The sequence below is a fragment of the Ophidiomyces ophidiicola genome (assembly GCF_022830035.1).
Source record: "Ophidiomyces ophidiicola strain CBS 122913 chromosome Unknown scaffold_7, whole genome shotgun sequence".
Classification (NCBI taxonomy): domain Eukaryota; kingdom Fungi; phylum Ascomycota; class Eurotiomycetes; order Onygenales; family Onygenaceae; genus Ophidiomyces; species Ophidiomyces ophidiicola.
In genome coordinates, this window is record NW_026054647.1 from 294,266 (window position 1) to 307,350 (window position 13,085).

Sequence of the window (13,085 nt, forward strand, 5' to 3'; positions counted from 1 at the left end):
AAGCCTGATCCCCGAAATTCATCTCGGCAATGAAACATGATTTCAAGGAGCGTCCGGGATGAAAGTGAAAAAAGCTTTCTCATATGAATGTTATACAGTACGGAGTATATACTGCCCCTACGGAGTACACCAGTCTCCTGTTGCAGATTGCGTCATCCGCGTGAAGCACCAGTTCCTACATCCAAACCTCAAGCAGCCTGACAGGGCAACCTGATACCTGGACGGCTGGTGTTTGAGGCAATACCGGCCATGGCGGGGGACTTGAACTCACATTTCCTGACGATCTCCCGCCTTTGCTAAGGTACGGCCCGGGCAAGGATTGAATACCACCACAGTTGCCCTGGTTCAATCCCGCGAAACGGTGACATGGAGATTGCATCCATCCTGGAGCAGCTCTTCGCGACTCAGGCCTGGAAGTCCGCGCGGTCTGGTTCTAAGAACTGGTAATGTCTCGACGGTTGAACCGAGCCCCTGCAACCGTTCCCGCACAAGAGGGTCCGTTTGATACATCCGTGACAGCTGCATCCTTCTTTCTTTTCTTGTCCTGCCAACTCTCTGTTTTGCTCGGATCATGCCGCGTAATAGCAGGTTGGTGGGTTTCTGAATGCACTGATGATGTGGACGTATGTCTACGGAAACGATGTGGGTATAAAAAGGGAGGTAAACCAGCCCCTATAACATTTGTATGGATATCCGTCGTCTTTTTTTTTGGCAGGAGATGCAGATATGGCTGATATAGATAATTTTGAAATGATGGGTACTCAAGCATCAAAGTAAGCAGTTCTAATAGCGCCTTAGCTATTGGAGAGTGTTACTAACCTTGAGTTTTTTCAGTATTCTGCAGGACATCCCACCAAAACTGTCGCACCCTAAGGATATCGCCCTTCAGGGAAACCTTGGCCATTTGTCACCGCTTCTCAGGCGCTATTTTGGATCAGAAATACATGGTTTCCTTGTTAGCGAGCTCCCACCTATATTTCGAAGCGATTTATGCCCAGCATCTATTTTAAAGCTCGTCTTCTGGTATCAACAAGCCTGGCGGGAGTACCCAAAAGATGTAAAAAGTTGTATTAACTCTCCGACAGAGCTTGGTGACGTCCTTACTGCTATTAAGAAGGCATACTCAAGCGTTGATCGCTTGTTACACAACGGGGTCCATACGCCAGCTATCATCGCGCCTTTGAGCTCCCGGAATATTTCACATCACAGCGTGTATAAGTTTGTTCACGAATTTCAACTACCGCTGCTTTCAAGCAAACACCGCAGACGGGTTGTTGTTATCGCATTGCCAACAGGTCCGATTTTGGCTCTCGCTTGCCTTGCCGTTACAGCATATTATACTGCAGCTCCCGTTTCTTCAACAGTCGGATCCGAGCAATTCATGCAAGAAGTCCTCCAGTTAGAAGCGTCTGCAATCTTGGCTAGAAAAGAAGACCTTGAAAAGCTAGATATAAATGCGCCCTGGATTTCGGAGGCTGGAATTTCAGTTTTCGCCGTTGAGGAGAATGAAGACCTCACTTTCAAGGTTTCCGTTGCTCGTGCGACAGAGCCCGACCCTACCTTTGAGATGACACCAAATTCTGCGGACGACATTGCCTTAGTGCTATTTACAAGCGGAACCAGTGGACAGAAGAAGATCGTCCCCCTTACGCTTCATACAATTGTGACTGGAGTTGCATTTGTTATTGAATCATGGGGTTTGAATAGTGATCACCGTTGTCTAAACATGATGCCTCTTAATCATGTGTAAGTTAAATCCTACTTCTCAAATAACCTGGAGTAAGTCCTTGTTGAACTCTGTGCTAAGATTAAACAGTGGTGGTTTGATTAGAAATTTGTTTGCTCCGATAATGGCTGGTGGCTCGACCATCTGTTGCAGCGGATTTGATGCCAATATTTTCTGGGATGTAGTGGAGAGTCAGAGCCCGACATGGTATTATGCGTCACCCACAATGCATGCAGTGATTCTCACCGAAGCTGAAGACCGTCCTGTTCCATCACCCCAATGCAAAATAAAACTGATTTGCAACGCCGCCGGCGGCCTGCTGCCGTCTTTAGCAATACGATTACAAAATACCTTCAAGTGCACTATTCTTCCAAGCTATGGCATGACAGAATGCATGCCCATTGCTTCACCACCTCTATCATATAATTTAGATCGCCCTGGTACTTCTGGCAAAAGCGTGGGCCCCGATATCGCCATCATGAACCTGTCAGACTCTAGCTGCTTACCTCCTAGAGAAACAGGGCGTATTTGTGTGAGAGGTTTCCCGGTTTTTCCAGGATATCTTCTCTCGGATGGGATTGATAAATCCAGCCTCACTGAAGATGGTTGGTTCGATACAGGCGACTTGGGCTACCTCGACGAAGACGGCTACCTCTATGTCACTGGTAGAGGCAAGGAAGTGATAAACCGTGGTGGGGAGATAATTTCTCCCTTCGAAATTGAGGAAGCCATCTTAAAAGCATCGCAGTCCCCCGAATCCCCTATTTTTGGCAGAATTTCAGATGTTTTAGCATTTTCGATCGGCCATGACGTTTTACAAGAAGTTGTAGGCGTCGCACTAGTGGTACGGCCGGGAAAGCCTCGACCTGATCTTCGACAGCTTCACCAAGCTCTCAAGCAACGTCTTCACCATGCGAAGCTACCGGTTGGTATAGTATATATGGATGCATTGCCCAAGAACCGGGGAAAGATTCTGCGAATTCGAATGGCTGAAAGATTGGGCATTCCCCAGTTCGCTGATGGAATGTTGGCGTCTGAGGTGTATTATGAGGCTGACTGCCCGCCTTTGGATACTCCGATCACCAAAAGCATACCCAGTCGATCGTGCAGTATCGACCTCAATGTCGTTCAAAACAGGCTTGATATGGAGTTGAGTGGGCGACTTGCTGCGTTTGTTTGTCGGCAGCAAAGTACTGGCCTTCCAAGGGCAATTTTATCCACATACGTTGAAAATCCACCACCCAACGCACAACTTATTTTGCAGAACTTGGAAGCCCGCCTTCCAAACATGCTAGATGGATACTTGATCCCTCGTCGAATTGAATTCTTGGAGGGACCAGCACCACGAACTTCAGAGGGCCTAGTAGATGAAATCGCATTATTTGCTGCTCTGAAACCCGTCCTTAAGACTGACAGCGTCTCGTTTGTCGAGCGGAAAGTTCAAGCAGCATTTTCTTCTATTCTTGGCTGCCCTCTGGAGGAAATCGGGAAAGACTCCGATTTTTTCGAACTCGGCGGTGATAGCCTAAAGGCAGGCAGACTATTCTCGGTTCTTCGGAAAGAATTGCAGATTCAATTTCCTAGCAGCGTCATCTTTACCTGTAGCACTGTACGCGCAGTGTCTCGGCACATCGAAGAAATTCTCTCTGAAAAAGGTGAAAAAAGTGAGATAGAACATTCGGAAAATCCCATCTTTCCAGGATGCGCCACAACTTGCAGCTCAACGAACCCTCTTCTACTGATAATCCAGTTAATTCCTATTGGACTGATTTTCCCATTACGCCTCGCTTTCCAAAATCTAATGTTCATTTGGTTCCTGAGCGTCACAGTTCAACGATGGCCTTGGCCGGAACTTATTGTTATGCGACTTCTTCATTTAATAGTAGCCATCTTGGCTGCTCGCTGGGCTACGTACATTATTGCTCCAATTGTTGCTATAGCAATCAAATGGGTTGTTATTGGGCGTTTCAAGCGGGGTTTATATCCCATGTGGGGGTGCTATCACACACGGTGGTGGTTTGTGCATAAGACACTCTTGATTGGTAGAATGGTGAAGAACATAAACAAGCTCACAACTTATAGAAGGACATGCTAACATTTCATCAGGGTATCTTTAGCCATTTCAATTGGAGCATTAAGCTCTATTATCGCCTATTGGGCGCAAAGATCGGTAAGGGGGTGACCATAAACAAAAAGGCGACACTTGGTGAATACGATCTGCTAGATATTGGGGACAATGTGACAATTGATGAATGCACTTGCAGACCATTTGCAGTCGGTTGGAATACTTCCATGATGCTGCAACCGATCAAACTTGGCCGGAACTCAAGTATTGGTCTCAAGGCGGTTATTGCTCCGGGAACTGTGTTGGCTCCAGACACCTGCATTGGGCCTAATTCATCCAGCTGGGAAATAGAGGATGCAAATGAGGCAAACCGTGATCTTTCCTCCAGCAAAATACCCCCACCGCATTGGCTACTAAAAATTTTGTTAGTAGAGCCTACCGTGCTTCTAATCCACGCAGCATCGGCGCTTCCATGGATGGCAGGCCTCACAGGCATGGTTCTACAAAAGCCTAGGGTGACTGGAGACCTCTTTCGGGAAATTACAATTTGGTTCACTACACCCGTACGGATCGGATATCATTACTTAGCTCGCGCTGTGGGTGTTTCCTTGGGCCCAGTAGTGTTTCTTTTTTTGGTTGTTCTCGTTAAAAGGATGTTAGATGCTTTCTGTGGCACCCAGGAAACTACTACGAAGCGAAGCCAACTAAAAAAAGTCCAGTTTTCCTTGATGGAGAAACTCGCTCCAAGTCCAAAACCACTATCTGACCTCTTTGGATCTCACTACGAGATCACATCTGTTGTCGTTAGATTACTAGGTGGCCGTGCTGGATCCCGAATATATTGGCCTGGAGTTGGCCCAACGATTCAAGACTATAGCCTTGTTAGCATCGGCGACGATGTCGTGTTTGGTTCGCGGTCTCACATCATGACATCAGACGGTATAGGGAGCGAGCCTGTTGTGATCGGTGACGGTGTCATGGTCGCAGATCGTACGGTTATTTTACCTGGGACAAAAGTTGGTAGGAGTGCAATCCTCGGAACTGGAGCGTTAACCCGACGGAATGGCGTCTACCCACCAGATAGCGTATGGGTTGGTAGCAAGACTGGAGAAGCTGTTTGCTTGACAACCGGAGCCCAGGAAAGCCCTTCAGAACTGCGAAAACAGCCCACGGACTCTCAGAGCTCGTTGAGCTCAAACTCACTTACCCTTCAAGACGGTAGTAGTTTGGATACAAGAATAGAAGGCAACACAGAGGATTCGAAGTCTGACATTCCCGCATCAACAATAACACCATACGGAAAAGCTCTTTATCAGAAAGGTGCTTCATATTATGTTTTCGGGATGTTCAGCATCTTCATATACTCTACGTTTATCACCGTATTCACTAGTGTATACTGGAACAGTGCAAGCATTGTTAACGTGAAAATCATTTCAGAGCTACTAAAAATCTCGTTACCCGTGTTTCAGCCTAGTTGGTACCGGCCATTCCTTATATATGCTATTATGGTTGGAAATATTGCAGTAACAATGGCTATCCAGGTCGTTCTAGCTCTCGCTATCGTCATCGCAGCAAAATGGATTGTGATAGGCCGTCGAACCCCTGGACAATATGACTGGGACAAGAGCAGCTACTGCCAGCGCTGGCAACTCTTCCTCACCATCGAGAAACTGCGAGCAAGCTGCTACGCCAATATCGGGATTGTGAAACTGTTCGCTGGCACACATTTCCTTGTGCTCTATTTCCGGTTCCTAGGTGCTAAAATTGGCAAAGACTGTGCACTATTTGCCGGAGGCGAACCCAGTGTGCTCTTTACGGAACCTGACCTTTTAACGCTAGGCGATCGCGTTGCGGTGGATGATGCAAGTTTGGTATGCCACCTAAACACACGCGGAAAGTTCTCGCTTCATGCAATGACTGTGGGCAGCCGAAGTGTGTTGAGAACAGGCTCGCGATTGCTGGCAGGGGCAGAGATGGAGGAGGATGGATGTTTGTTGGAGCATACGTTGATAATGTCTGGAGATGTCGTTATGCAAGGGGAGGTTTACCAGGGATGGCCAGCGAATCTGTTCCAGGAGCAGCAATGGAAAAAGCTAGGATAATTTGTGGTTAGAGCCTACTTCTAGCATTATTTAACTCCCAGGAGGAGTGAGCATAGACTGTGTCGTATGGAGTACGGAGTGCGGAGAGAGTTGATGGCAGACTTTGCCGCTATAAGTAAATAATGATAGTTTCAATGCGTAATGCCAGCACGGGAACTAACCATAGTAGGCTAAGCTCATACTCCAGTTCTTGGCATCCGTTCTCGAAATTTCTCAGCAAAAAAAGGTGAAGAAGTTCTTCTTCAGCATCAGCACATCACAGATTTCTCTTGTGTAATTGAAGCTTGCCATAAGTTCTGTTTTGGATTCCTTATTAAATTTTTTTTTCCACCGACAAATCTTTGAAAAATGGTGAGGACCAGTGACTCAATTTCTCTCAAAGCTCTTCCATTCAAATTAACAAACTGTTTTTAGGCCCTGCGAAGCGTCAAGAATCTCCTTCCTCTCTTGGACCGTGTCCTTGTTCAGAGAATCAAGGCCGAAACTAAGACTGCCTCTGGTATTTTCCTCCCCGAGAGCTCTGTCAAGGAGCTTAACGAAGGACGCGTACTGGCTGTTGGGCCCGGTGCCATGGATAAGAAAGGAAACAGAATTGCCATGAGTGTAGCCACCGGTGACAAAGTCTTGATTCCCCAAGTAGGTCTTGATGGAGCTGTCAAATGCAGCTTCTTTCTGATTATGTGCGAGAATTTCAGTTGATCTGACCGTTTATAGTACGGCGGAAGTCCCGTGAAGATTGGCGAGGAAGAATTTACTTTGTTCCGTGACCATGAGTAAGTCCTGCTTACTATTTTCTCCTGCTGCATACTTATTTTGCCTTAAGACTCTTGGCAAAGATCAAGGAATGAACGACCCTCGCAGACAAACGAATTTACCACCTGATTTCCGTTGATTCCTTTGTTATCTAGCGATTCAACCTGTACATCATGTAATACTATTATGAGCTCCCAAGCAGAATGATTCAATACCACAAGAGGAAAAATGAGTCCGCCTACACTGTGGTTGTGAGAACAGAACCATTTATAACAACTATATTGGATTGCGGTGTGATTAGAAACTAGAAAAAATAGTTCAAATGATATATCTCCTCTCGTCATTCAGCTTGTCCAGGTTCTTTTATCCTAATGATCTATAGCTTCATGTTACAGAAAATTTCATAAAGCATCATATGTAAGGCGGAGAGGGGCATTTTGATGTAGTATGGATCCCTTTTTGAAATTAGGAGCTTTGAAAGATCAATGAAACTATGGCGTTTCATGAGATTAGCTGGGTGCAGAGTTCTTTTCCTTTCCCTTAGCTTTAGTTATTTTTTGCCAGCAGTTGGAATTCTGGACGTTTTGGTTTATTGTGTATCTACTAGACTCGACGCTACGTACGGAGTACGGAGCACTACGCACGCAAATATAAAAGACAATATTGTTTGAGTATACGGGTTACAACACTCTACCACTATGACCCCTTCCTATTATTAAATGAACGGCATACCTCGTAAGCCTAGAGTCCTACAAACTCTCCGATGGACAAATTTCTTCCTGAGAACTGTTTAGGTACTCATTAACTAGCTCTGTTCTAGCAAAGCTCTGCTCTGCGTTACGTAAGAATCATTGGGATTCGGCTGGGACTTCAGAACGAGAGCCAAGTGGACCAACGACGTATGAAAGCCTTATCTTCCCACCATACCAAACAAACTCACCCTGAGTCTTCGCAGTCTTCGAAATTCGGCGCCATTCTGCTGGTTCGATTTCACAAACTAGGACCTTCTCGGAGCTGGTGTCTTCTTCTTTTTGGCCCAGATAACCTATGTGTACCCATTGTGGTTCTAAAGCGGTAGACGATTCAATAGCGAGTTGAAGTTTTTCTGCGGAGGTGTAAGGCCCCGATCTGGAAATTATGATGATATAGGAAATTTTTGGCCCGAAATGTCCGTTCCTGCTGTATGCCTCCTTTGCTTTTGCCCACGCTTCAGCAGGCCATGGCGGGGAAGAACGAATCTTGGCCATATTCAACTCCTGTGTAATAATCAATCTGTTAGTCCATCAAACAGACCTAGGCGTTCTGGGGGAGAAACCAACCAGTTGTTGTTGAATAACGTCAGCCTTCAAGCGACCTTAACTCGTGTGGATGTTGGTATACCCTTGTAATTAGTTTGAAGCTGGAAAGAGCTGGCAGGTATCTGAAGTGCGTTGGGGAGATTATCGAGCGGCAGGCAGGCGTTTACTATTAAAGGCGACGAACTCATTGATCGGTGGCGAATTGCTCCCAGGCTATCACTCTTCTCTACTAATGCAGTTGGGCTTGGATTCATTGCTCATGCCTTTATGAAAGATTGGACTTCTGTCCAATCGTCCAAAGAGTATCCAACGTCGGAGAATTTACGTACCGCGATCAGATTGGGGCTTCAAAGGCTTGGACCACGGTGCCAAGGCATTCTTCTTTCATTGAACGACATCGATTTGCCGGCACTTGATTCAACCCCGTGGGAAAGCTTGTGGGACGAGAAGAGAAAGAAGATACTGCGTACTAAGACAAGCAAGTTTGCTCAAAAGGCAAGACGTTTTTGTTGTTACCCTAAATTAAGGTATAACTAGCTGACGGTTAGAATAGCTTGCAGCTTCACGCCCAAACACCCCAACCGATTCCAGTGCGTAATTTTCAGTACTGAATGAACCGGAAGGGGTGGAAATTGAGCAGGGAATGGATATGGTACTGGTAGATTTGGGCAGTATGGATCTGGGAGGGAAATATTCTTATCCTGGAACCAATGCTGTACAAAGCTCCATTGTCTTGATATAGCAATTTACTGAAGGTTAATGAACTTCTTTGTCAAAGTGTGAAAGCAGCTCCAACACAATGCAGGATATTTCAGCTAATCGAAAGTCCCATACTCGCTTTAATATGGGTATAAAGCTTGTTAGTGAGTAGGTAAATGCAGTGTCTGCCAATTAATTAACATGAGAAATGTTGTTTCCTTTGGCTTTTATTTTATGCCATAACATGCAGCTCCTGTATGCATATCACTACATCTAACATAGCATCCTAATTCTAAGTGTGCCGATCCGATCCATAAGATAAATATAGAGTACGGAGGATAAAGGTGAACATGCTTGATGATATTCATTTTCGTATTTCAGACTACGGCAGTCCTGAGTGAAGTATGGTCTCAACATCTGCCTTCACTGCAGCTTGTATACAATGTACTCCGTGCACAGTTTAAGGCTTGCTTTCTTCCGTGTATTGGATGTTTTTGGCCTTTGCAGCACAATCGCAATCGCGATCGCAACTCAAATGTGTACGACTCCCACCTTCATGCTGGTGCAAAAACCAATAAGTTTGTTTGACTTACCCTTTAAGAGTCACCTGCAGTAAATTCGCGACAATGGGTTTGGGGTATTGCGAAGCAGCCTGCATGACGTCTAGATGGCATAGAACTGTCTTTGTGTGAATAAACAGCTGTACCACCAACAATAATGGCATGAAATTATTGTCTACCTGTGATAGCAGGCTAGATTAGCTCCTGTTGAGTAGATGGAGGGGGGGGGGGGGCTGTTTTTTATAAATCTCTCCTGCTGCTCCTGGGTTTTCAGTACGACGCCCCCCATCTTATCCTAACTGAATTCACAGAGCTACAGAGCATACATCCTACCTCCGGCACCATGATTCCCCGGACAGTGCTTTTCTTGAGCATCGCCATGGCTATTGTTGGCTCAGTTACAGGTCATAATTTGGCTGCAAACGCGAAGGATAGTGAAGCTTTCTACCCTCTTCCCCCTCCAATGAGCCCTGGCCCTCCGACCAAGGTGGCACGTGAAGAGGTATGCACAGGAAACCCCCTTGCTAGAGTGAAGCATAACACATCACAGTTGGCACCGCGACAGACAGTTCCAAAAGTCTGGGGAAACCCTCGCGAACCGCCCCCGGTCGTTAAAAGGTCTGATAATGGAGCACCGGAGATGATGATGGAGAAGCGACAGCCGGAGCCGGAGCCACAGACCGGCCTTGGGTCATGCGGCCCTCAGGGTTGCCCCCGTCCCCCTACGAAGCGAGGAATCGAGTTTAGATCCTAAATTTTAAGATTGTATTGTGTTTTTCCGACACTAGTATCAATGGGGCAGAGTTATCTATGGAGATGCGGGAGGGTGCGACAATTATCATTGTGTCTGGTTGAGATATATCCAGAGTGTCCAGTTGGGAAGTTACATACATAGATATATGAAATCAAGGGGGCGGGTCTTGAAGAATGTTGAAAGCTAGCTGGTGTTACTTAGATCTTGTGATACTCAAACTCTATTGTTTCAACATATACACATCTTTCTGCTTGTTCATACTACTGTTGTTCTGCTCGTAGGTCCGGGAACACGCTATCCACACAGAAATACTCTTGGAGATAAATAAAGATATCACCACACTGAATTCAGGCAAGAATTTACCCTTTCTATCAGCCGGTCTCCAAGTATATGTTTGTACATGCGCCTTCTTTCACTAGAAGTCAATTCAACAAAGGCTGAAAGGGCTGCTGGCGCTCTATTAGTGTCGTTTTCTTCAGAATGAGCGCAGGAAGGCAAGACACGGCTGTACAGCACCATCTGGGCAGCAAAGCAGTTAAGACCTGCATGATACAAAAAGAGCTCCCATAAACTTGGGTCCTCTGGAGGTGTCGGTGCCCATTGAGTATTAACAACTCCTTTACCGCCAAGAAGCGGTTCATCCCATGGCATAAGCACAGCATGCTTTTTTGCTAAATTCAGAATCCATACAGCTGCGTGGTCGGCGGCAGCGGATACGATGAGAGGAACTACTGCACAAGTCTTCGAGATGCTAGAGCAAAAAGACGTCAAAGTACGGACGGCAGTTAGAGTATTGTCGCAGATTGATGTGTCTATCCCATTTGAGGAGAATGGATGACATATTAACACATAGAGATATTCGTACCTCGAACAGGTAAAATAAATCCTCTCTTGGAGAGGGGAGCGGAGCCTACTACCAACTCCAACACCTGCGGAGGAATGGCCAGGAAGATAACGCTGAGTAACCTCTTGAGAGCTCGTCAGGATTATAGCGACGGTAGGGGATACAATGATATCTGCATCTCCGCACTTGCTGTTTCCCGCTTTCGTTGGTTGCCTAAATGGTTTATGGCCAATAGAAGGTAAATTGCTTCCAAATTCAATCTCCAAAATTGCTCTTTCACTAGCTATAGCTAATAAATCAAAGTCGCGAAAGAGGAGTGTTTTGGGTATGGGATGGGATTCGAGGGCGCGTATCATGGATTGATATGCTCGCAACACCGAGTTTGAAATCATGAGTGTGAGGGGGAACGAAGGTTCAATAAGATTAGGCGGCTTTAAGCTCGGACAATCAAATGCTGCACAAGTTTTCCCCAAACTATTTTCACGGGAGGAGCAAAGAACATCAGCGGTTTTATTGTTTCCTGGAAAATTGGTTTGGACAACGCCCTTTGGAATAGCTTTCTGACGAACATTCATGAAATTCGATAAGTGTATTCTTGCTGAAAATTGAGATGCAAGAAGATCGCTTTTTGGCATTGGTAAACTAGGATAAGACTGATCATTCAAGATTTGGGCTTTCCTACTCCATGAAGAATGAACGTTTGAGGTGTTATCACTTTCGTTAGAGTTTGGTCCATCTGTTACGGGGCCGATAGCACCCGAGAATGGTGTTGTTTCCTTCAAAAGGACATTTGGCTCATGAAGACTCTCTCTAAAATCGTCGGCAACTTTCGGCTTTTGAATGCATAATTTGCTAGGCGACCGAGCAAGAATAAAGGGCATATTTGTTCCGTCTTCTTCATCAATGATTTCCATTACTTGTAATGGGGAAATACCGGCTGGAAAGGGGTTCCACCGAAGATCCCATTCCTCCTTTTCTATTGTAAGGCTCGAGCGAGTGATATTAATAGTATCGTCATTCTCGATGCTTTCAGCACGCCTAGAACATTCCAGTCGCAAAATTGATGTAGTCGAAGGCCAGAGTGAATCTGGAAACGGATCGGCAAGAACTGGTACCTGAACACGAGTCTCGGCCGGAATTCCACGGATACGTTCGCTGATAAGTTTAGACTCAACCTGTGACTGAGCAAGAGATGAGACTTCTAATAGAACCTTGAATTTTGGAGGAATATCTGGGTCCGATGACGGCTCAATTTTGAGTGAAGCGGCCGCTAAGGTTTCCTCTAGCGATTTTTGTTCTTCGGTTACACGGCGCTTTTTGGCTGAAACCGGAGGTGTTAATGGACCATCTACTTTAATGGAAAGAACCAACGATCGTTTGATAGGGAGAGCAAAATTTCTATTTGATATAAATTGCTCTTCCACAGGTTCGACCAATTGCCTGAAGGCGTCTTGAAAAAAACCGCTCGTTGCGGTATTGCTTGGCATCATTTCTGAGAGCATCCTTGAATCTTCAATGAGAGCATTCTCAATTAATCCGTGCTCGGGGATATCCGGAGTGGGGGGCTCGGACAGCAACCTCATTTCCATATTTGGCGACGAAGGTATGAAAGGAATTGATGGTGGAGTTCTCGGAGGAAGGGGGGGTGTGATAGGCTCGCACATATTCGCTTTAATGTGCCCAGGGGTAGGATCGTGAGTTGTCCAGATCTGCTGCATAAAAAGGATAGCCTCTTTTGTACAGTTAAGCTTCTCCATTGCAACTTGGTCATGAATTTGACTCGGTAGATCCCAAACGTAACGAGGAAACGTGAAACCTTCATCATTTTCATCGTCAATCTGTTCTAATGAAAGAGAAATTTCGGTGCTGTCCAGAGACGATATATCACGAAACATATACATATCGTGTTCGTGATCCGTGAGAAGTAGTGGTAAGTCTATAGCAATATTCGAGATTCTAAGACGATCTGAAGATTCGGGGTCACAGGCATCCACACCCAGAGAATGCGGTACCCCGAATCTCGTGATGGATGTTAAAAAGGCCGCTCCTCTTTTGTCAACGCTAAGTTTTTCTTTTTGATTGAATAAACGCCGCGCTTGCAGCGTATCTAGAGTCAATGGTGTGCACGCCACTGAATCACGATTTGTGGCAGGTGGGATAAGAGTAAGAGGGTCTGATGCTAGATGATTGTGGGTGATACCGTGAAACCGAGCGTAATCAAGAGTGCAGGGTTCCTGAAATGAGGACGTTTCCATCGTACCTGATATGGCCTATAGCCGACACC

At 45.8% G+C, this 13,085-nt stretch overlaps 5 protein-coding genes across 5 annotated transcripts; 3 read left to right on the forward strand and 2 right to left on the reverse strand.

The window, feature by feature from the left end:
• Positions 1-726: 726 nt before the first annotated feature.
• LOZ57_002504 (uncharacterized protein) lies at positions 727-5,893 on the forward strand (the record flags this gene model as incomplete). Its single annotated transcript, XM_049251573.1, has 4 exons — positions 727-773; positions 835-1,746; positions 1,817-3,776; positions 3,833-5,893. The coding sequence occupies 4 exons, from the start codon at positions 727-729 to the stop codon at positions 5,891-5,893; spliced, it is 4,980 nt and encodes a 1,659-aa protein (XP_049109378.1).
• A 348-nt stretch (positions 5,894-6,241) lies between these two features.
• On the forward strand, positions 6,242-6,741 carry hsp10_1 (mitochondrial heat shock protein Hsp10; the record flags this gene model as incomplete). Its single annotated transcript, XM_049251574.1, has 4 exons — positions 6,242-6,244; positions 6,308-6,529; positions 6,608-6,666; positions 6,717-6,741. 4 exons carry the CDS (start codon positions 6,242-6,244, stop codon positions 6,739-6,741), a joined length of 309 nt encoding a protein of 102 aa, XP_049109379.1.
• A 753-nt stretch (positions 6,742-7,494) lies between these two features.
• On the reverse strand, positions 7,495-7,893 carry LOZ57_002506 (uncharacterized protein; the record flags this gene model as incomplete). Its single annotated transcript, XM_049251575.1, has 1 exon — positions 7,495-7,893. The coding sequence occupies one exon, from the start codon at positions 7,891-7,893 to the stop codon at positions 7,495-7,497; it is 399 nt and encodes a 132-aa protein (XP_049109380.1).
• A 1,376-nt stretch (positions 7,894-9,269) lies between these two features.
• hsp10_2 (mitochondrial heat shock protein Hsp10) lies at positions 9,270-9,957 on the forward strand (the record flags this gene model as incomplete). The annotated part of the gene is made up of 2 exons (XM_049251576.1): positions 9,270-9,273; positions 9,515-9,957. The coding sequence occupies 2 exons, from the start codon at positions 9,270-9,272 to the stop codon at positions 9,955-9,957; spliced, it is 447 nt and encodes a 148-aa protein (XP_049109381.1).
• Positions 9,958-10,290: 333 nt separating this feature from the next.
• Positions 10,291-13,056, reverse strand: LOZ57_002508 (uncharacterized protein; the record flags this gene model as incomplete). Its single annotated transcript, XM_049251577.1, has 1 exon — positions 10,291-13,056. One exon carries the CDS (start codon positions 13,054-13,056, stop codon positions 10,291-10,293), a length of 2,766 nt encoding a protein of 921 aa, XP_049109382.1.
• Positions 13,057-13,085: the final 29 nt, after the last annotated feature.